Source organism: Branchiostoma floridae, chromosome 1 (genome assembly GCF_000003815.2).
Source record: "Branchiostoma floridae strain S238N-H82 chromosome 1, Bfl_VNyyK, whole genome shotgun sequence".
Classification (NCBI taxonomy): domain Eukaryota; kingdom Metazoa; phylum Chordata; class Leptocardii; order Amphioxiformes; family Branchiostomatidae; genus Branchiostoma; species Branchiostoma floridae.
In genome coordinates, this window is record NC_049979.1 from 23,076,478 (window position 1) to 23,100,033 (window position 23,556).

Consider the following 23,556-nt stretch of genomic DNA (forward strand, 5'->3'; position numbering starts at 1 on the left):
CCTAGGAGATACCAACCCTCCAATTTCAGTATATTGCAAACTATTTGATGCCTGCGTTGTCCCAATATTGACTTATGGTGCAGAAGTATGGGGCAAGAGTGGATTGAACGACAAGTCACCAATTGAACAACTTCATCTTAAGTTTTGTAAATGGATGTTAGGCGTAAGAAAAAACTCGAGTAATCTAGCAACAAGAGCAGAATTGGGCAGGTATCCCCTGTGGATTGAAGTATATACTAGATTATATTCATATTACAAAAGATTAGTTAAAGAAGTTCCAACAAATAGCCTACAATTTGAAGCCTTCCTTGTACAACAGGACTTGCACAGACGTAAGCTACCATGCTGGCTATCCAATGTTAGTAAAATCCTGGAGGAGTCAGGGTTTGCGTACCTTAGTTGCTTAACAGTGATCACAACACATCGTTGGCTCAGGCTGAAATAAAACAAAGACTGGAAGACACCTTTCTTCAAAACTTTTACTCAGAAATTAACTCCCCTGGTATTAAAGAAAACCAAGGGAATAAATTAAGAACCTACAGAAAATTCAAGTATACATATGAAAGAGAAAAATACCTTGATATAACAAATTTTAGCTATCGCCGAGCCATGACTAAACTAAGGATCAGCGATCATCCTCTACAAATTGAAGCCGGTAGATACACCCGAACTCCTCCAAATGATAGATTATGTATGTTTTGTGATAAGAACTATAGGTATATAGAAGATGAAGCGCACTTTCTTCTAGAATGCTCACTGTATAAAGATATACGCAATACCTTTGTTAATAGTACTACGCTTGCAAAACAGAATTATGCACAACTAACAAAAGAAGACTTTTTCAAATATATAATGACATCAGTTAACTATGATTTGATAGAAGAACTCTGTAAGTTCGTCTTCACATGTTTTAAGAAGAGGGAGGAAGCATGTAGAAATATAGTCGTAAGTAGAACATAGAATAGCTTACTTATCAGACTCTCTGTATGCGACTTACTGCATTTAGCCCTAGGAGGGCATGAATATGCAATAAACTTCATTGTCATTGTCATTGTCATTGTTAATGATTAACAACAAGAAAAAACACCTTATGCATTTTCTGTTGATCAGAAGTAATTTATTGGTGACACTTGGACCCCCAATCAAAATATTCACATTACTTGCATCTGTATCGAGATATTTTCTCAACCACTAGTCATATGATTTTTTTTCAATCAACAGACAGTTCGCGTATATGGTAACAGTTACGTCTTCAAACACAGATTTGTCCAGGTTGTGGTGAAGCCACAAAACCATAAGTGAATTCTAAACAGTAACAAAATATTTTACCTATTTACAAGTTTACCTGTACAGGTACAATGTACCTGTCATAAATAACATAATCCATCATTTTGCCCAACAAGCTGGTTTGGTAGAACATTTGAATCATTGAGAAAGGCATAGATGATACCTAATTAGCAGGGATGTATCCAGTACTGTCCATCCATCCCTGGACAGAAATTTGCTCGTAAGGACACACAAAAATTTCACCCCATCTGTCCAAAAAAAATGTTAACTGAATGACAGGAAGTTGATGAAAGTGTATTTTCGTCAGCTTAAAATTTCAAGCTAGGTACAGTGCTGATCACCAGTGCTATTAAGTAGGGTTGCAAGTAACATAACAGCTACACTGCTTTCTCCTCCATGCTACAGTTGTCTGTAATATTGCTCACATCACTGATGTAGCTGCTACTACTATTACTTTTATCACTGCTACTATTATTTCTACTACCACTACTATTACTTACATTACTGCTGTTGCTACTGTTTGAACTTCTACTTTTACTACTCCTGCTGCTATTAATGCTACTTCTCCTGTTTGCAGGAGTACTACCACCAGTGCTGACACTATTACTACCACTACTGCTTGTGTTATGTCTTTCCCTGTGTCCATTGGAGGTACTGCTGGTGGTACTGCTGCTACTACTTCTCCTGCCGCCTAGGAATCTCCTCCAGGCATCACCGATTTGAGCAGCCTCTTCCAAAACAGACCTATGATTTGGCTGCAGAAGGTTGGATACAGCTTTGGAAAATCCTCTGTCTGGAAGTATGAACAGATTCAACCATGTTAACAGGAGGGACACAACCTTGCAGTATGTCATCATCTGACACAATTTTGACACAAAAATAGCTGTAATTTAATATGATAAAAGGAACCTTAAGTATCCTGTTAAAACGAAATATTTCATAGATCTTAAAGTTTCTTCCCTGGCTGAATTCCATTAACCCATCTTGATTTACATCTACTGATTATTTGGAGTCATTAGAAAATGATGAACCAAAGTACTGTATTTTCTCTCAGAAAAACAAAATGATACAAAGGGCAAGAAAACTTTATGATGTCATCCATATGGTCAAAACCGTCATATTTAGAATTTTTTCGTGCCCAGCTATAATAATTCATTATAACTCCATTCTTTCCTAATTCATTAATGAGAAAACAATGGAGGGTCAAAATGCCAATTCAGCCAGGGAGGAAACCTTAAGATTCCCTCACCAGCTGACAAGATGCTGCAGACGACAGCTTTGACACAGGCCAGGGCGGGGTGTGTCTGGACCATGTGGTTAGCTGAGGAGGGAGGGAAATGGTACGGAGGCCACCAGTCCTGTCTGATGTCCCAACACTGCTTCACTCTGTCCAGCAGGGAAGGACTTTGTCTGCACAGAGAGAGTTTGGAGGTTAATGTGTGTTTCTGTCTATGAGTGACAAGCAGTGTGTCTCCTAGTCACGGCTGTCTCCAGCTGTCAATTTTTGTCTGTCAACAAGCAAATTTCCATCAGAACAGACTTACAGGTCCTAGAAGACAGCACCGCACAAATGTTTGAGGGTGGTAAATCTATACTGAAAGCAAAATTAAAGCTGTACAGCAATGCTTTACACAGAAAAATGAAAAGACATCTTATCACTGATAATTACACATATAACTTCCATACATCTGAGAAGTATGTTGTGGTCAGAGTAAACAGAGTAGTCTCTCATGCTCCAAGTACTAGTATATATAATGGCCAGCTGACTGAGAGCCTTGCCCACTCACATTGTGTGAATCTTCCTGAGAATATCTGCCAGATTCTGCCAAGGCCTGATGTCCTGCCTCCAGCAGTGGTGGTCCAGAAGGTCAAACAGCAGACACAGACACTCTTCTACGTCATCTGCATAGGAAAACAACAAACTGTAATACTACACGTACAAGTTGTCTTGTCAGTAAACAACACAGTAGCAATTCAGCTTCAATATCTGTGTCAAGGCTTTTACTGATGGGGTAAAATTTGTTTAACATCATGTTACATTTCATGATACAGAGGAATGTGGAATATCTCATCAAACAGATCATATCAAAGAGATAGACCCTACATATAATAAAAATAAAACAAATATCAATAATCAATGTTATTAAGCCTGGCATCATATTCGGTACATACCTTCTTGCTTCAAACAGAAAAGGTCCAACATCAGCTCATCCGATGGCACTATTTTCTGCAGTTCCTAAATGGGAAATACATGAACTCCACTGTTGAATTGCAATCAAGATAGCTGGGTAAATCAATACAAAGTGTAGTCAGTCATAATCAGAAATGGTGCAGTACTGAAAATGCTCACTGGGGGGTGCTTCTGCTGTATGCAACCACATGAATATCAAGCTTCATACAAACTTGTCTTATAGCTCCTTGGCTATTTTACTGAATAACAACACTTGTAAATTTTACCATCCCAAAAAGAATTGCCTGAAGATTGCACTTTACAGGTATGCTGGAATTATCAACGCAACAAACCTTAAGCACTCTGACTTTCTCTTCCTCAGGACTGTTGTGTTTCTTCAGGAAGAAGTAGTAATATTTGTGTGCATTTGGGTTGTCTGGGTTCTTCTCCCAGTACCTCTGTAGGACCTTCCCTGCCTCTTCTGTCCTGCCGTAATATTCCAGCATCTAAGAGAACAAAACAACAACATTGTAAATCATACTGCATTTCAGCAAATCAAGGCTGCTACTGTATGCTATGTGTGGCAACACCTACTCATTCATTCTCATCAGCATTGGCCTAGCATTGATTTACAGAAAGAAGTTCCCCCACCTCCACTTGTTTTGTCACAAAGATGTCCCAGACTCCAGGCTCCTTCAGGACGTCTTCAAAGTTGTCCTCAGCCTTGCCTGCGTACCGCTGGACAGTCTCCTCACATGTGGTGAGGGTGGAGTCCAGCATCACAGACTCCTCTGTAAGGACACAACTGTACAGCTGTACACCAGTCAGTCATGTCATCAGATATCACAGCTTTTAACCTTCTCAGTGCTGATGTAGCTTGATGGCACCAAAGATGTATTTATTACAGGGTTAGGCAGCAGGGAGATGGTTAGAATACCAAGGAATGCCACTTCCTTAAACATTTGTCTACCATTAGCTACAACATGTACCCTGGTAAAATAAGATGAAAAATGAAGGAAACACTTTTTATGCACTTACACTTCTCAAGCTTCACTGCCGTACCGCTGCCGCACCGCTGCCGCACCGCTGCCGCACCACGCATGATTATTTGCTGAAGGGATGTGTTCATGGAACTCTAGATATATTTTCGTGGGGGTCTTGATTTTGTGGTAGAAGGCGAAAAGAGCTTTTTGCATTGTTTTAAGCCTATGGTTGAAGCAATCATGTAGCACAGTAGCAATATACTGGAAATGCATATTCACAGTGTCGTGACTTTGTGAGGAGGTCACTACAAAAAAACATGAACATAAAATCAGCGCAGACACTTTCAAGATTTACAACATGTTTCCTTACGTGTGTCGTACCCTCCCGTGAGACCACTAACGTCCTGTAGCTGGCTGACTCTGTGTCTCCCCTGCAGCCACAGCCCGTACTCTATCAGTCCAGTGTAGGCTTTAACAACAGGCACCCAGATGGGAGGAGTAGCCTTGGTGAAAAATAGGGCCCTTTTCTTCCTCAGTGGCCCTGACTGAAACAAAAAGGACAGGCACATTTACCTTCAAGCTTGTTTGTGGCATTGAGGGTAGATTACTATCTTCTGTATATGCATTTACATGTAAGTTTGCAGAGGTCTAACATTGTCAGAAAATGGAATCACTATTGCACTTTCGAACGTCTTCTGTATATTGACTGATCTCCCCATCTCAATAGCGTTTTCATGTTTTGTGGTAAATAGGCAATTTCTTCGGTGAATAGGACAACAACTGTCCAGCTGCGGACAGGCTCTTGATAGTGGGCATGATAAGAGCTTACTGCTCTTGACTGGCACACGCACCTGATCTCTGTGATAAGCCGCTTCCTATTGTTTCCATATATCAGTGGAGGACCTCTTCAAGACACAATGTGCCTTGTAGGACAGGATGATCCTGTCACTAAACTGTTTCTTACACTATTACATGTATCTGTGCACTACTGTCTTGAACCTCAGTTGAGCCAAGGTTGAACATCTGACTCAGCTGAACGTCTGGCTCTAAGGAAGTTATCCAGTCGTATGACTTATCTTATGACTTGCAAACCTTGATTGTTTCATAGGCTTCTTCCAGGTGTCCCTTACTCAGCAGGTGGAAGATGAACTCCAGGTGAACTTGGAACCGGTTCAAGGTCACCACTCGTTCCATATTACTGAGGCAGGTAAATAAAGGCCACAGATAGAAAAGTATTCATCAACATTAACACCAAAACAGTCTACTATGGATCTAAGCCTTGTTTGAGGTATGTGGTACGCGTCAACCAATCAGAGAATTGCATATTATTAAATGTTTTCTTTAGGCAAAGTTGATTTTCTGATAGGCTGACAGCCCATTAGAGACCATGCCAAAAGCAGTAGAAACCTCAGCCCGGTTTAGAGCCTCCCCAAGGTAATTATAAGAATGCATCAACATTAAGGTTATATACATCTTCAATGTAATATGAATAAATACCATAACACAGCCCCCCCCCCCCCCAATTGAAAAGCAACTAAAATTGATTGAGACTACCTAGTAGTTTGAATGAATAAACAATACAAAATAAAATGACAATAACTAAAGGATCATCTATGCAAGTAAATAATGTCAGTCTTTGCAATGTGCTCTAAATAAAGCAAGTAAACTTGAATACTCTGCATGTGACTGTAGGTGAGTAGACTCTGTCCCAGGGTGGTTGTACAAGACTTCTGATCCAACCTGAAAAAGAAAAAACAATTAAACCACACTACAGGTACTGATTATTTAAATGTGCATGTACGTAGTTCTAACATATCCATTTTTATAGAATGTGTATCCATTGGTTTTAAAAGAAAGTGTTACAGTAGTTGAAACTACAGAACACAGATATAGGAGGTCCTACGTGGAGGGTATTGTCAATGCTAAACAATTAAGGAAGGCAGCAGCTTAGTAACGTACATGTATTACATTAAATTTGTGAAGCTGCCTGGTGCCAGTTGTGCTGCAGTAGGGCCCTACTGTACTGTACTGTACTTTACTGTACTGTACTGTTTGTCCTTACCTGCCAGATGATGTGCCCCACGTTGCTGTACTCGTTGCAGAGTGCCGCCATGACGTGTGCTGCCTGGTGCCAGTTGTGCTGCAGCAGGGCGCGGCGCAGCAGGTGCACCAGGGGCACATGGATGGGCTGGTGGGAGTTTCCTTTACTCACAAACTGTAGGCCCTTGTTGGCTGGGGGAAGACAGCAATATGAAAGTAACCTGGACCCTTCATATTAAGACAAATCTTGTGTCCTGAGTACTTTCTAACCTCAGTTACAGTGCGGAACTTCTGAGAAAACTGAGCTTATGTCAACACAACTACATACATTAACCGTACCTTCTGTCTCCACTGGACTCTCCCCAGATGTGAGAGTCTGGAAGGGAGGTCCATCCTCCTCCTCCTCTTCCCCCTCCAGCATCCCCCCACTGGTCCAGGTTGTGGAGGAGAACACACTCTCCACATCCCCTCCATCTGACTCTGCATCCATTATAGCATCTACAGGACTGCTGATCTATGTTCTATACAAGTTCCTAATGTCAGTCTTAGTAATTATGTCCAAATAGCGTGTTTATCAAGAGTTATACTACACATATTTAGACCCAGAGTCAGAACGAGACATGTTCAACTTTGTTTCCGTTCCCGCGCAAGGTCAAAGGTCAGGAGTTCCCCAGCATGCCGTGCGACAGACTGCAGACGTGTACTTCCGTGTGTGACTTTTGATCGGAGTTCAAGTCTCGACTTTGCTGAGATTTTGAACACATTTAAGTGGATTTCGTTGGTCCTGGTTATATCTTATGTTGTGGAACTTGAACACGTGCAATTCTAGGAAAGCTCAGTGTGGACCCAGGGTCTAGACTGTCGCGAGCGTCTTGTCTGCCAAATCGTCCGGCCCCCCTCCCACAACAGACGACGTTTTGATCCAGGGGTCAAGTCATCATACGCAACGATGCAGTGTGGACTCGTGTTTGCGACTGTCGCTATTTGTACATTATTCACCTTACCAGCATGCCAGGGGCAGGGACAACCTGTCGACCCTGTACAGATGCAGCAGCAGCAGCTACAGCCGGACGTGCCCCATCCACCAGGGGCTCAGGCAGCGGCGCACGCACAGCCGGGCCATGCGGGCCAGCCGGCTGCACAGGCCGCCCACGGACAGGCCGCGGCGCCGGCCCAGCCCGGGGCTCACCCCGCCTTCCACCAGGGCAGCCTAGCTGATACGGCCACCGAGCATGAGCCGCGAGAGGCACCGAACCCACTGCGTAACAGGGACCATGTACAAGACATAGAGTAAGCCTTCACAACTGAATCATGATTCGAATATGCTTTTTCAGAATGAAAAATTATATCTATTGATTGTTTATTTCTTTGTATTGCATGCCCAGTAAACTGCCAGGTAGAGTAACACACCAGCTCTGTATTGAACAGTACTAGCTGGATATCTTGACAGATTTATTTGATCCACCTGCACCAGGAAGGAACCCTGCTCATTTCAATTAATGTGGTGGGTTCTTTTACCTGCTTGAGGTGTAACTTTCCACAAGCACAGGACCTCCATTTAACTTTCTATCTGAAGGACAGCCCTTCTCAAAACTAGGTACTTATTTTCACCTGTGAGTGAGTGATGTAAGGAAAATTAAAGGGTATTTCCTAAGGGCACAATACATGTATTACCAGTAGGGCATGTCAGGGGATTCAAACCCAGGACCTGTGGGTTCTGGGCCAAATACCCCACCATTACCTCACACGACACCAAGTTAAGTCATGTATTGACATGTAAGGAGATGAATGATATCAATGTAATATATCTGTGCAGACACATGAAGGAGCACCTGGACCCACTGGTGGGCAAGTCTATGGCAGAAATGTCCGAGGAGGAGCTCCAGTTCCACTACTTCACACAGCACGACTACGACAAGAACAACAGACTGGACGGGATCGAGCTGGTGGCCGCCATGACGCACTTCCACGACGAGGATCACTCCAAGAGCCACGACAACATACAACTCACCGAGGAAGAAATAACAGCTACCATTGACCAGATCTTACGAGATGATGACAAAAACAGGGATGGGTTCATTGATTATGCAGAATTTAAGGCATCTCAATCAAACGTATCATAATTTTTGTAAATGTCTCTGAAGCAATACTTGCAACACTGAGATACAATGGATTGTTTCTGTAAGCCATAGTCATATGTGTACAAGACAGCAAGATAACTGGAGAAAAAGTGAGCTTGATGTAAGACATCAGGTGCAAAATAACATCTTTTATGTTGTTTTAAGGGCTGTCACATTTGAAATGTTCAAGCAAACAGTTAGGATATTTTTTCATGCTGAACCTTTATTTTGTTTCACGTAACTAACCTAGGTTTCTAGGTAAGATCCCCCCACACACACACACACAAGGGTCAGATATATTTTGCCAAAGGTCAGATACTGACTGAACAATACCAGTGCAAATGGCACCCTTTACTTATCAGCCTAGCTCTCCTGACATTTGCATTAGGACAAACTCTCTGTTAGAATTTAAAGATATTTCAGTCTGCTTCCTACACTGCACATTGAGTGGGTTACCCAAAGTGTACACGCGAGAAGAACTGAAGTCATCACACGTGCACCTGGTTTTGACCGTCACTGATATATTTTATATTGTACTGGTGCCTGTATGACAAACAAATATATATGGAAAAAGCACATAGTCATAACTAGAAGGTCTACAGGCAGGAAATGTTCCAGAATCAACATCATTTTATAGATGCTATACAGCAATAAGTAACTTATGATAATCCTTGTCATTTTTCCATTGAATAATAATAGATCTGTAATGTGGGTTTCTAAGCTATAGTGCACAATGACTACAATTTGATAATGTGACTACCTATTGCAATATCTTCATCAACATTGTAGAATCAAGAGTATGATTCAGATACTTAGTGTAGTAATTTGTTTTCGATTACTGTTGGAAAATCAAATAAGCTCTTAGGACCAAATAGTTATTTGTTAACATATTCTGAATGTGCCAACAATCTAGTTGCTTCCATGTTGCAGATATAATTTTTATAATGTGCATGTAAAACAATTGCTTTACCACTGTAAATAACAATATTGTAACAAAATCAAGAAAACCTTGCATTGGCTGATAACCTTGCATTCTATGATAGCAATGTTTCGAGCTGTATCAAATATTCCCTATCTAGTGGTCAGATTAACATCTTACGATCAATTGCTGTCTGAAATGTCTGACCATTGACAGAATCTCTCAAGTTTCTTGAACAACTTTTGTATTCTATTACCTGGATGTGAAGTCCAATTCACTATCTATGGATGATTTCCTTTGTTATTATTGTTGGATACTTTTTTTGTACTTACCAAAAGTGTCAACAAATCAAAACTTCAATTTTAGATAAACACATGTATATCCTTACAGTTGCTTTAGGCTTTATGTCTCTTCTAGAAATCAAACGTTCCCTTTTCCACAATTATGTGTGAATGTTTTGATGTGTGAATGAAATATATCACCAGCATAGCGTGAATTTGTCAAATTCAAACTTTAAAATGTTACAAAAATCATTATGTAGCCAAGGGAGGGAACAAATATATATGTCAAACTGTAGTCCCAAAGTAATGTTAATTATGGTATTGATTCTGTTTTCTTACAAAAATAATACACAGAAGCCATACCATATCTGTTACACACTTTATTCCATGACACACACACATTGGCCACGTCACTTCTTTATTATTATTTCTGAGAAAAAGCAGTCAAGATTTCTACAATCGCAGCACAGATAGAATTTATTTAGGACGGAAGTTTTCTTTGGAATGGACGCAACATAGCTATGTGACTGTATAGCAATTACCGTTGTGACAACTACATACTTAAGGTCGTATCTATATTAATGTTAACACAGCAACAAGGCATTCTTAAAAGTTTAATAGAGCCAGCTAGTGTTTCCTTATATGCACTAAGCTTTTATACACAGTAAGGCAGTGTCTTGTAGTCTGAAGTGATAGATCAAGCATCCCTTACAAACGCATCAGTCCGTTGAATCGCAAATAGCATTTTTTCCATTTTTTGTCAGAAGATATACAGAAACGCAGAGCCATTACATCGATACAAGTTTTGCAGACACACGAACACACAGGAACATTGTTCACACTTCATAAATATCTTGTAAAGATAAAGAAAATCTCAACACTTACACAACGAGAAGTAATTTTCCATCTCACATCAGAAAACAAGTCAATGGTATAACGCAACTTAACATATGCACACTGTTTCACTCCAAGTACTAGTTCACTCATGACAGATTTTGAATAAAGAGAAAGACTAAACCTTGGTCGCAAGTGTTCACAATACTATTTATATTTGGCACAAACTCGTCCCTCTAGTTTCCTCTTTCTATGGGAGTCGAGTTTCATCACGAAAAGACGAATGAACAAAACCAGAAACATCTATACAAAAATATCCGCATTTCATTGAACAATTTTCTGCAGCTAGCAGTATACATAACTACATATACACTTCTCATATACATGACCGGATTTCAATGTCTTTTCATTCAAGTCGTGTAGAATTTCATCTATGGTTCCTGCACGTGGTTGTGACTTATCTATCGGTTCCATGATCCATTGAAGTACACTGATCAGGATCTGTTTTAGGCATAGAAAATCCCTCACTTCACTTTCCAATGGAAAATGTTCGCGGGGATTTATATTCGCCAGGAACAAGATGGAGTATTTGCCGTGCTTCCAAATTTTCAGTTTGCGGTCGAAACCTTTCCCATTTTTGCAGAAGTAGTATCCGATGTGATATTTCTGTCATATCACAGTGAAGGATAAGGATAGCGAATATTACAGAATGTTTGAAAATGATCGTAGTTTTCCCAAGTTCTAGCTTATCTTTTACACTATCTCCTTCCTGTATGATTTGATAACACAACGTAAGCTAGAGGAAAACAACGAGTCTTCTTTACAATGTCAGAATGTGTTGGTGTTTAGGCGAAGAGAGACGCCCTATGAGTAGAAAGGAACCGCTCTGGAGACCTGGAAAACAAAACAGGCATGTTTAGACATCTGTCAGTTGCATAGCAATCAGTTTTACGTTACCAACTTTGAAAATGAATGAATGCTTCCTCTACTCGTTGCCGTTGCCGTTTCTTTTGTGCTTGAAAGTTGAATTGCATGTAGTCCTGCTTTTTAAACATTTTCATTAACGCTAATGCTACATCCAACTGTTACTGGTTTGGACTATACAGTTTTGTTTCTTTATGCATGCCCAATCCCATTGTCGTATCTAGCAGCTACATGTAGTTGGTTTATACAACACAGGGAGGTGCGCCCAACGGTACACACCTATCGTCCGCGCCACCTGTGGCTTACGTTTGGTATTGCAGCACTGGCGCCGACAGGTTGGGATGGTGGGACGGATTCATTCTGAGTGCCGCTGTCAGGCTTTTGTTATACCTAAAGGCAAGGAGAATGACATATTCAGTCAACATGGCATATGGTAGGACTCCCATATTCTACAGGTACATAAACCTGCATTTTGTCGGGAAACATCAGTGTTCCCTCATACATAATTGTAAGTACTAATACTACTACTGTCAGTTTATTTACAGACAATGGCTCTCCACAAAAGAACTAAACGACAATAAAGACTACAGTACTCATAAATGTGCAATACAAAATGCTGCTCAGTCAGTCGACACATAAATGTAAGTCAGAACTTATCAAATCAAGAGAAAGTCCAGAGTCCATAAAATATATAAGTAAACTAAAGAATACATAGTAAACGACAGAAATCATATCAACCATACAGGTTTGTGCTATGCTTTTGTGGTTGATACTGACATCAATGGCTACTGTACACATTCCTATTGACATGCATGAGTTCTTAGTTGGAAAACTCGTGTATTCGACTCATCTCCAGTGAGCAGCAATACTGTCATATTGCATAAACGTTAGAAGGGGAAACAAATGGAGGCTGATGTTTCTACTTCTGTTTTATAACGTTACATATCAATTTTTTTGCTAATGGTTTATAGGTGAATATCAATTTCGCCCAACTCATACACAAGTCAGCATGAGAGGCGCTCACCAGTCGTCGTCGTGCTGCTCCACGCGCATGCCCATGTTGGTGGTGGGAGGCATGGAGAACTGTGCCATGGGTGGCGGGGCGTAGGCCGAGCTCGCCATCTGCATCTGGGGGTACCTGGAAACAAAAACACCTTCCGTCAGGAACGTCGAATCACCTAGTGGTTAGGCTAGGGGGCACGAGATCGAGAGGTCGCGAGTTTGATTCCTGGTATCCCTGGCTAGACACTGTGTCCCTGGGAAAGGCACTTAACACAAATTTCCTCACTCTACCCAGATGGGAAAATGTAGCTGACTTCTAATTCAGTTAACTAGTTGGGGAGGTAACCGGCAGAGGAAGGAGAGGGATGGACTCCGATTTTCAATACAATGTCCCTGACACAGTGGATTAACGATCCATTACTCCTACGGATTCAAAAAGGCCGTATGGCTACCTTGAACTGGTTGCCTTTTAGATGCAGCGCAAATCACAATCACAAACTGTCCCTGTCTATGATGATCACTACTTCTACGTCCATTGTCGAGTTAAAGAGTCACCTCTGTATAAAGAGGTATTCTGTTCAATCGCTATAGAATTCTCCCTTGAGAGTGAAAATGTAAACTGTAATGTGACCAAATATCCGCCTGTTCAGCACCAGGGACAGGGATGTCAAATGTCCTACAAGAATATAAATATTTCCGTAAAAACGTGTGCAGTTCCTAGTCTAAGACAGTTTCAAAGATGCATATTCATTACAATTGGAAGCAGACATACGTGTAGATGAAACCAGATTTTGGTGTTTGCTGTACGTGTATATACCCTATCTACAACCTGTCACATTTCATGTAACTTTCAATGGAAGTCAAACCCATATAGGTCCCTTTCCACTAACCGGTCAATGAGTCACATTTTAGCAATCAGCAATAAAAATATAATTCACTGGATAAGAGTACCATGCAGCAACAAAACAGTTTAAGTGTTGGAAAAGTCTATGAAATTCGTTGAGCGACCTGTCAAATTTGTGTTCGCTCAAAAATCACAGAGGAATGTCCCTGTAGCTCAACTGGTAGCGACCTCACGGTTGAGTTCTGGTTTCAATTAGTTACTGACTGGGAGTCACCAGTTCAATCCTTGCTGCCCTATGACAAATACAGTATTTACTTGTATTGCTTTTCTGTTCACTACAAGTGTCCGAACGAACGAAAGAACGAACAGCGGTCGCCACCTGTATTAGAAAGTGAGTGTTATATGCTACAAATGTAGTGAAGTTTCACCTTGCACACGAGCTGGCAGGGTTGATGGTGTTGGACATGTGTTGGTACTGGTAGCTCCCGGGGCGGACTGCGGAGTTGTGGCCGGCGGCCGGCTGGTAGATCCCCCGCATCATGTTGTTACAGGAGGCCATGGGCGGCAGGACTGGCGACAGCGCCTTGGACAACTGCTTCTCCTGCTTACGGTACTTCGCACGGCGGTTCTGGAACCACACCTGTACCAGAGTACGGAAACAAGAGTTACATCTAAGGTACTTCGCACGGCGGTTTTGGAACCCCATCTGTACCAGAGTACGGAAACAAGAGTTACATCTAAGGTACTTCGCACGGCGGTTCTGGAACCACACCTGTACCAGAGTACGGAAACAAGAGTTACATCTATGGTACTTCGCACGGCGGTTCTGGAACCACACCTGTACCAGAGTACGGAAACAAGAGTTACATCTATGGTACTTCGCACGGCGGTTCTGGAACCACACCTGTACCAGCGACGGAAACAATCTATGGTACTTTGCACGGCAGTTCTGGAACCACACCTGTACCAGCGTACGGAAACAAGAGCTACATCCAGCAACAGGGAAAGGAAACATCGCTTGTTTTCTATACTAGTATCTACTTCTTCAGAAAAGATACAAGCCCACAAAAGAACAAGTAAGAATTATACCTTCAAGTTAACAACCTAGAATTGATGTATTCAAAGTTCGTTTTATCCTAAAACTATCGTAGAGACTGGAATTCGTTGCCACCAAGTACTGTACGGGCATTTTCACTTGCAGGTAGACTTGCAAAAGTAAGGTGTGACGGGTCGATTGAATCCAGTGTTGTATAACCAGCTGCTGTCGCGCCTGCGAAGCTGGTGTGTTATGCTATTAAACGCGCAATTTATACTGGTTTATATACAAGTAGGTACAGAAATTAAATTGTTTCTGTGCCGGATTGTATGTATAATAAAATGTATGTGCATTTAGTTGTCCAATGAAAATTCATAAAACAACGAGAAATGTGGTAAAATTTCTTGTGCTTTAGGCAGTCTGGTAGGGCTATGTAAACTGGCAACAAATGATCAAATGTTTAAATCCCCGCTAATCTAAACGAATTTCATGACTACAATTACTGTGATAAACAACAATTTTGTCATTGATCGGGATCAGGTTTTACGGTTTGTATAATAAAATGATCTCCCTTCCCCAGTATGTTATGTTTTGCAAAATCTTTCCTTTCATGTATTCTAATATGATTCTCCTATTTTTCAAACACGTGCGTGTGTGTGTGTGTGTGCGTGCGCGCGCGCCGTGTGTGTGCTAAGAGGCATGTGACATACAGTACGACAGATGTACATGTTATCGCCACCCGTCCAGTCAGAACAAAAGCGGAGTTAAACGGTACTGCTCCTAACGCGCCCGTAATTGCTGGTTGCAGAGTTAATAACTGGATAAGTGTGCGCACGTGTCAAAGAAACACAATGAAAATTAAGTTCAGATCCACCTCACGCTGAGACAGAACTACAGGGCACATTGTGTCTTGAAGAGGTCCTCCACTGATATATGGAAACAATAGGAAGCGGCTTATCACAGAGAGGTGCGTGTGCCAGTCACGAGCAGTAAGCTCTTATCATGCCCACTATCAAGAGCCTGTCCGCAGCTGGACAGTTGTTGTCCTATTCACCACCAAAATTGCCTATTTACCACAAAAGATTACATGAAAACGCTATTGAGACGGGGAGATCAGTCAATATACAGAATGGGTGCAAACGTGTAATAGCGATTCTATTTTTCCGGACACTATGTGGATAAAGGCAGCAGTTTTTCCGGATTTGAATGTTCACCAGAGAGACCCGATTTGAACAGATCTAGCTAGCTCTACTCCAGACCAGCCAACCTAAAATGATTGTGTTCATCTTTCCTTTAATAGATGAGGACTATCTTTTTAGACCATGTAGAATCAAAATTTTACAATGAAAAGAAACTTTGTGAAAACAATTTAACTTTGCCATAGTTCTAGGGAGTGAAACATTTAGATTTGTGCCATTTATTTTACCGTATTTAAGGGCAACTTCCAATGTCGAGATTCAGTGACTGTAATATCCAGATTGACTAGTCTGCGTATCGTCACCTTTCAGTCGAACAGATATTTACAGCATTTACGGAAGTATAAAAATGCCTGTAGCGCTGTAAAACCATTCCCAACAGTGTCAGTTCGACTGTTCTTCTGATCCTGGGTATCACGACATGATTTCCCTACGCCTATTACACTACTGGATTCGTGATTTGCCACCTCAGTGCGCGCTACATGTACTTTATACTTGACTCTTAGATTTAATATGACGCCTGATTCCCTTTCAGCAGTATGTCCAGTGAAATACATGTCTGAGTAGACCATGTACTCTGTGTGCACTTGTGTGATGTAGCTTTTGACTGATAGACAAGCCGGGCCCAGCACAGCTCAACACCCCTGATGCCCAACTGTCAGTCCTGACTTTCATCAGTGCCGGCCTCTCCGCCCCCACAATCACGCCCGAGGCCCGGGGGACATCTAACTGCCGGGCCCCTGCCTGTACCAAACCCCAGGAGGTCAATAGGTCTCCGCTCGACACTGGCGTGACATCGCTCCATTCTTAATTCATGACTTGGAGAGTAGTAAGAAGTCGTCATCTTAAGTTGGCCTTCACCCCTTAAGTAAAAAGTGTGTGAATTGATAACGTGTTTTATGAAGAGAACGTCAATATCCAACTCAGAATATTGGTACCGCGATGCTCAAAAATGATCAAAATTACGTATCGTAAATCTACGTACACTTTATATGAAATTTTCATAATTTAGACTTGTTTTTGCCGGGTAGATTAAGCTGTGCATCATACAGGGAAGACCAAATCTGTGCCTTCTTTTCGGTCATCTTTGTAGATGCCAGTCACATATGTCGCTCTCCCATTGCAGATTCTAAGATACTTCGCGGTGTAGCGAAAAGGACATGGCTTTAATTTTACTAGGGCGGAGTAGACTTCTCTACATCATTTCATGATAAAATCTAGGTAAACAACCGTGTTATGAGCTCAGTAAACAAGTTTACAGGTCACAAAGAACGTGGACGGCTCAAAGTTTGTTCCGCCTTTACCGGCATAACCCACTTCAGATCTAACTTCATACACGGGGTAATCAGGGCTCAATTTCTCGCCCCGACCTTTCAAAATTCAATTTTTGTAATATTCTCCAACATGATTCTTCCAAAAGTTAATCGTTGGATTGAATTTGGCCGGGGTTATGGGGTTCCGAACCGGGGGGCGGACGGGCTGGCAAATAAGGAGTTGATGAAAAACGTCTCGGACACTGAGTACATTATATTACTGGATGTTGGAATACTCCTATGTTGGGGAATCGTAGTTGTAGGTTTGACATTCTGTTCCAGCGTCCAGGTTTGCTGACTTGCATGGGGAATGAAGCTCTATTCATGATGACAAACGCGTTAAAAAGGGCGAACCCCCTCCCTCAGCACATCGATCGGCCGGCCTGGCTCTATGTAGTCACATGACGGAGGGAAAACGCTTTCAACAGAAGTGCTTGCTAATGGACCTTTCATTACATCACTATTGTTCCCTGCTCCCTTGCTGCTCTCTCGCACTTCCCAAACCACTTCAATTTCTCGGCGCTTTTAAGGCACGTTTGAAAGAGTTACAATGTCTGGGCGCGTGCATAGAATCAGCAAAGCTGGTAGAGTACCCTGGTCCATTCTGTGGAGGGCTCCGCAGGCTATGGCCCGGGAGCCGCCCAGGCACGCCCGCCCGCCACCTGAGCTTTCTCCGGCCCGCGCAGTTCGATCTTCAATTCAGATCTTTATTTGGATTGAAATGGGTCTTTATTGAATTATTCTCCCAATAAAAACCAATTCAGCCCTATTAATGAGACCTAGCGAGCATCTCATAAATATGAGCTTGTAAACCACTAAATGCACCTGCCGACAGCCGATCTCTGTGAGCACACTTGTCTCACTGTTACCCTACAGTCAACCGTAAGTGATTGTCACAGTAGCGATATCTGAAGTCAGATGTGAAATCTGTCAGTTGGTTCCTTACCATGTCACGGCGCAGCTTAGACAGGTGGAAAAGCCCATCTTTTCAGCACGACAACTACTTTATAAGCCGCCACGGATGAGCACGACACAGCACAATATCAAACGGAAAGTCTCGCCTGGGAAAACTTCATTTGACAGGACTTTACTAAAGAGCACCACTGTGAACCATAACGACACCACAGATGGTAAAGTGTTATAGCCAGTTCAAAAAATAATTACCAAAAGCTGACTAATAACTGAAAAATACGAACGCCAAAGGTTGCGTTTTTTAAATGAAATCCAGAAGAAACGAATTTTTCCCAGAGCAATGGTACTGTCGACTGGTTTAACGATGTCTTTATCCCCGAACACGGACAGCTCCATTCAGAACCACTGTCGTGTTCAGTTGTTGTGTGATTCCATTCTTCTGCGTGACTCCGAGTTAATAAGAAGGGAGGAGCGCTTCGCGACAGGGAAGGCACGGGAACTGAGGTCCATCTGTCGGAAATCCCTCACATTTTTGTAAAAGAAAAGACAAAAAAACGATACATTTCTTCTATCTTAACCATGAATTTGTTTCTCAAGTCGTCGTCTTTAGTGACAAAATATATTCATGACGATGTCGCAAGAGTAAAATCTTGACATTATCCACGGGCAGAAAAAAGCCATAGATATTCCGAGGGCTGCTGATGTGGAAGTAACTGCAATCACTTCGGGATCATTGAACTGTTAGTAAACCCACCATTATTACTCAGCGGCAAAGAAAAACAATACCTAAGCCCGTGGAGATTTCAGATTTCCCGACAAGGATTAGTCATGCACAGGAATCCTCGTCGGGCGCGAGGGAACAATAATCGAAGCTCCGTTTTCCGACAGATGAACTCGACTGGTGTTCCCCTTTTTTTCTTCCTATAGCATCTGTTCTTCGTGCAGGAAAAGGTAGCGAGATTATTCTTTTTACTTCCACAAAATTGTTGGTGTAATGTTCAACCGGGAAAAGAATCCGGTGAACTCTCCACAACACATTCTGCACAAGACACACATTCGCCCAAGGTTTCACTTCTGTCTACTGTCAAAATGGGGTGTTGAAAATGAAAGATACACACATTTTGATATGAAAAGTTTCTAAAATTGTTCTTTGACAAGTTGACATTTGCTGGTAGACAAGGGGAAAAGCAGCACACAGAATTTGTCACCACGTTGCCCGAAACAACGAGCTCCCAAAAGGCAGAGAAGATCAGAGCACGGTAGCTACCGCACTGCCGCTAAACTGAAAGCGGCTAACACCACACTGTATACTTGAAGCCGTGGTTAACACACAATCCATCAATATGAAGACATTTCTCAAAGTCCGCTAAAACATATAACACATGTCCTATATTCATCCGCGCATGTTGAACTCGATGTTCTGAACAATGGGGTTCTATATTGTCAAAGGTAAGTCCCGCTGTGGGTGGCCAGACAGGGCGACTTCTTGACTCAGAACATCCGAGGGACTGCATATGGCCACGGCACGTTTAAAACATGTAATGTTCGCTACGGCTTATAAACGACAATGAAGCAGGAAAAGTGCAAATTCTATAGCGATACAAACGGCCATTTTCGAGGTAAAATTCATTACCCTCTGCAGGCAGAAAGCAACACAGAAACACAAGACGCAGATACAAATTATTTTCATGAACAACACTTCACCATTAACACAGACTTAAGTATGACATAAGTGCAAGGTTGATTCTATCGAAAAGTGCTTATAAGTAAAAGAAAACTCCTTGTATTGACAGTTGTTCACGTGTAAATTCATTTGACAATTTGGGACGTGGCTTAGTCCTCTCTACTACGAGAGAATGTGAATATGTACAATATATGTACCTGAATTCTTGCTTCGTTCAGTTTGGTGGCTCTGGCCAGCTCCTCGCGCACATAAATGTCTGGATAGTGGCTCTTGCTGAAGGCCTCCTCCAGCTGGGCCAGCTGCTCCTGTGTGAAGGTGGTGCGGTGTCGGCGGCGGGCGGGGGTCGGCGGGATGGCGGGGTTGGGCGGGGTGTTGGCCGCGTCCCGCCCCAGCCCCGCGCCTTCACTCGGCTTCGGCTTCTTGAAGGCTCCATCCGGGCTCTCTGTGATCGGCGGGTAGACAGAGAAGTCAGTGCATATCATCGGCAAGTGGTAAAACATCAGGTTGCTTGTAGTTCACAACCCACCGCTGGAACGTTAGAGTTTTCTTCTAAAGATACCAATATGGACACTTCTATAAGTGTGCGTGCAGCTACTCAGTCCCTTCTCCGACGTATTGCCAGAAGTCGGTCGACTCGAAAAGATTGCTAAAAAGGACCGATTCTTGTTCCACACAAAGAAGAAGAGAGGACGACAACAATGTCGGCCCATGTGAGGCAGACACAAAGCTGCACCTAACTTTGACTGCTGAGAATAATAACCTGATTTCGTACATGATACAGACGATATTATAAATCTATTAGAAACAAAGTTAGTTATCGTCCGTATGCCACGGGGTTCACTAGCCATCTTAGGAGCAGAGCTAAAGATCAAATATTCGGGTCTGAGCCGAGTATATGATTCAAACGAATTGGATCTTCTTTTTTCCTTTAACTTAACTTGTCTCTACCGTGCCGTTAGTTTCCTCACATCAAACTCTCAGTCACAAGTCAACTCTAGTCGTGACCCGCCTTAATATGATACCGTGCACAAAAATATGATATCATTCACGGCAATAACTTGTAATTCTGTTGTCACTCAAAAATCATTTCAGGTCGTTTAATTAACCAAATCAACACTGTTCCTGACAACGTAGTCATAAGGCTACATATTTGGTTTGAAGTTTTTACTAAATTTTTCAATAGGATTTTATAGCTTTGTCGGTTTCAGTTTAGCCGCTTTTGAATAATGTTCCGTTACAATTGTACATGATTTCCGATATAACGAAAGGAACGCGGGTAAGAAAAATGACTGGATGTCAGTACATGATCAGTAAAATGTGAATTTGCTCTGATATTTATTCGAAATTGAAAATGACTACAAAGGCGGTGATTGTCTACGGTAAGAGTCTTATATTTTAGGTACGCGTTAAGGTGCAATATTTAACACTTTCTATCGTTAATGACTGCGAACCTTATTCAACTAGAGACCTTCCATTTCTCTGTTTCAAGATTATTGTTGGTCCGGCTTAAATGGGCGCAAGAAACACACAAACAGTATTTCATAAAACTGACATTTTCGGCCATTTTAGGTAGATACATGCAGTTAGTAAATATAATTTTACTATGGTTAACACGGTAAAGATGAAAACATTTGTGTGACGGACAAGTGATAAGGTGTTGGACTATGATATTTCAGAATATAGTTTGATTATCTACGTGTATTCTGTGCTTTCACGAGGCTTCAAGTTTACGTAACGTATGAAAAGTCGCCAGGATAATTTTCATCATAGAAAGTCTCATAGAGCCCTGTGTCGTCTGATTTTGACAAACATATACCGACATTTTACATAACCCGCGCCTATTACTATATTTCTACGTCTAAATTGCCGGCCATAACGTAGTTTCTGATCACATCACGAGTCCTTTGGTAGCTGGGGATGGGACTGATCTAATCGGGACGGGAGTAATGAGGATCATCAAGCTTGTAGAGGGGAGAGAAAATCCAATTCTCCGGCCGGGGTGTCGGCGCTGAAACCTTGGGCGCTGTCTGCGTCACTTGGGCTTCTTCACAAGCACTTCACGACAAACAAGATTGCCGTGATGAAAATCCAATCGTCTCGTGAATATGAGGGGTGTAGATTAGATTTTATATGCCGTGAATTCGGGATAAAGTTTTCCTCGTGAAGCCATTATGCTTAAGAAATGTCATTTCACCTCGCAAGTTTTTTTTTGTAGGAAATTTGTAACAAGGAAATATTTCCCCACTCCCCTCTGGATATCTACGGGAGAGGGTTTTTCTTTACAATCATAAGTCAGGGCATTTATTTATCTATTGCTGGGAAATTTAACGAGTTAAGTCAGACGAACCACCGACTGTAGAGAAGCGGCGTAAAGCAGGGTTTGTGCCGGAGAAGTGTCGCCGACAGCAGGTTGGCTTAACGCGCGGCCCCCTGCGGGATCATTTTAGACATGTTCAAATATTGTTTTCTCACGGAATTTTCAACGCTCTGGGACAGGGTAGGGAACAAATCAACATCAATTGTCTCTTAGTCCTAGACCAAGATTTAGGCGTGATGCTTACGTGTTGTTGTTTTTCTACGTTGGTAGATTTTGTAACTTTTTTTCTGAGCGATGTTGTTCCTTGCGTTCTCGGTGAGTCGCCAGACGGTAGCGCGCAGCGATGGCTGTGCCGGCGGCGGAACGACACTTTCGGCCGCGCGTGCATGTTGTCAAAGTGTACCCTGCAAACAACTCCACTCCCAATCACCGCAAATAGAATGATATCCACAAAATATATACAATTGTAACTGCCAGATCACCCATTCCAAATTAGCTTCTGTACACAATTACTCACAAACTAAGCGAATTATAGTTTCAATGCTCCCCAGCTTGTTCACTTGGTCGCGTCAAACAGGACATTATGAGATTTATAATAGTTGCCCAAAGTCTACGGGTGGTGTAGTGACAAAGTTAACGAATTTACAAATATTCGATTTTGAAAGTGACTGAAACTATTGACTTAAATAATCGGCGCAAGTGGCCATTCGGTCTGGCGAGAAAACCGGTCACAACTGACAAGGAACTTAATTTTACCTGCAGCCGCGCCGAGGGGCCGGACAGTGGTTCTCTCCAAGTAGAGCGAACCGAAGTCGTCACATTTCCTCTTCTCGGCACGCTCGTCTGTCAGCCGGTCGTCAGCCATTTTCTACAAGATTGTCTGCCTTTTTTGCCAGTCGTTCGTGGAAAAGCGCTGTGGATGTTTTAAGAACCGTGAGTCTTTCGTTGGTAACTTTATATGGATCCCCTGCCAAACCGTGAGTCTGCCCTCTGACCAACCAGTGGTCACGCCTTCCTCTAAATTAGATTTGGTGGTTGCTGATTGGTCCGTGCACGGCGATTTTACTTGTTGGGCAAACAAAAGAATAATCCTTGCCACCGACGAGGGCGTTCCTTTCATTACTGCGCGTTTATGAACACGCAAAACGGCGTCCTAAGTATGCGGATTCTTTTGTGGGGAAGCAGTGACTGTAGTATTGAACAAGCGACTTTGAAGGGGCGAACGCGCCGGTCGTAGCCCCAGGATTGAGCTGTTCGCGGGACACACCTGTCATGTTTACCGGCTCCGTTAGCAATTCTATCTCGCACTCCCCAGCCAAGCACAAAAGGGGCATAACGCCATTAGCAAGGGTAAAGTGTTGCTGATAATGAACGTTTACAAGAAACAATTAAAACAGAAAGGCCGCTGTCGTGTTTGATCTAAATCCATTAACCCGAGATGTTGAAAGTAAACAACATTCTTGTACAAAGTGTAGGGGCAAAAGGATGTGGGTAGGACATGTTGTGGTGTTGCCGTGAACAGGTAGTTGTTGTGAAGGAACATGGTCACAGACAGTTGGTCCATGAAAGGGGAGAGGGAAGGGCCCGTAACCCGAGCCCCCCTGAGTGACAAGTCCAGCAAAAGGCACAGAAGATTTTGTGGGAAAGTTAGAAGCTATCGGGAGCCTACGGAGTCACCAGTTAATTACTTGGAG

The 23,556-nt window shown here is 42.4% G+C and overlaps 3 protein-coding genes across 4 annotated transcripts; 1 reads left to right on the forward strand and 2 right to left on the reverse strand.

The window, feature by feature from the left end:
- Positions 1-1,472: 1,472 nt before the first annotated feature.
- LOC118415251 (TATA box-binding protein-associated factor RNA polymerase I subunit A-like) lies at positions 1,473-7,133 on the reverse strand. Its single transcript, XM_035819701.1, has 11 exons — positions 6,820-7,133; positions 6,503-6,672; positions 6,116-6,180; positions 5,533-5,638; positions 4,811-4,985; positions 4,109-4,248; positions 3,811-3,963; positions 3,460-3,523; positions 3,075-3,189; positions 2,537-2,697; positions 1,473-2,080 (listed from the first exon to the last, which is right to left on the reverse strand). The coding sequence occupies exons 1-11, from the start codon at positions 6,968-6,970 to the stop codon at positions 1,665-1,667; spliced, it is 1,716 nt and encodes a 571-aa protein (XP_035675594.1). The 5' UTR covers positions 6,971-7,133; the 3' UTR covers positions 1,473-1,664.
- A 32-nt stretch (positions 7,134-7,165) lies between these two features.
- Positions 7,166-9,910, forward strand: LOC118415270 (cell growth regulator with EF hand domain protein 1-like). Its single transcript, XM_035819732.1, has 2 exons — positions 7,166-7,770; positions 8,297-9,910. The coding sequence occupies exons 1-2, from the start codon at positions 7,430-7,432 to the stop codon at positions 8,601-8,603; spliced, it is 648 nt and encodes a 215-aa protein (XP_035675625.1). The 5' UTR covers positions 7,166-7,429; the 3' UTR covers positions 8,604-9,910.
- Positions 9,911-10,169: 259 nt separating this feature from the next.
- LOC118415256 (homeobox protein prophet of Pit-1-like) lies at positions 10,170-22,949 on the reverse strand. Of its 2 annotated transcripts, none has more exons than XM_035819713.1 (6): positions 22,619-22,949; positions 19,743-19,987; positions 13,833-14,044; positions 12,583-12,696; positions 11,865-11,948; positions 10,170-11,528 (listed from the first exon to the last, which is right to left on the reverse strand). In XM_035819713.1, exons 1-6 carry the CDS (start codon positions 22,725-22,727, stop codon positions 11,480-11,482), a joined length of 813 nt encoding a protein of 270 aa, XP_035675606.1. In that variant the 5' UTR covers positions 22,728-22,949; the 3' UTR covers positions 10,170-11,479. The 2 variants fall into 2 exon arrangements, with proteins under 2 accessions (XP_035675606.1, XP_035675613.1); XM_035819720.1 differs by having other exon boundaries at positions 11,434-11,528; positions 11,838-11,948; positions 22,619-22,943.
- Between the last annotated feature and the right edge of the window lie 607 nt (positions 22,950-23,556).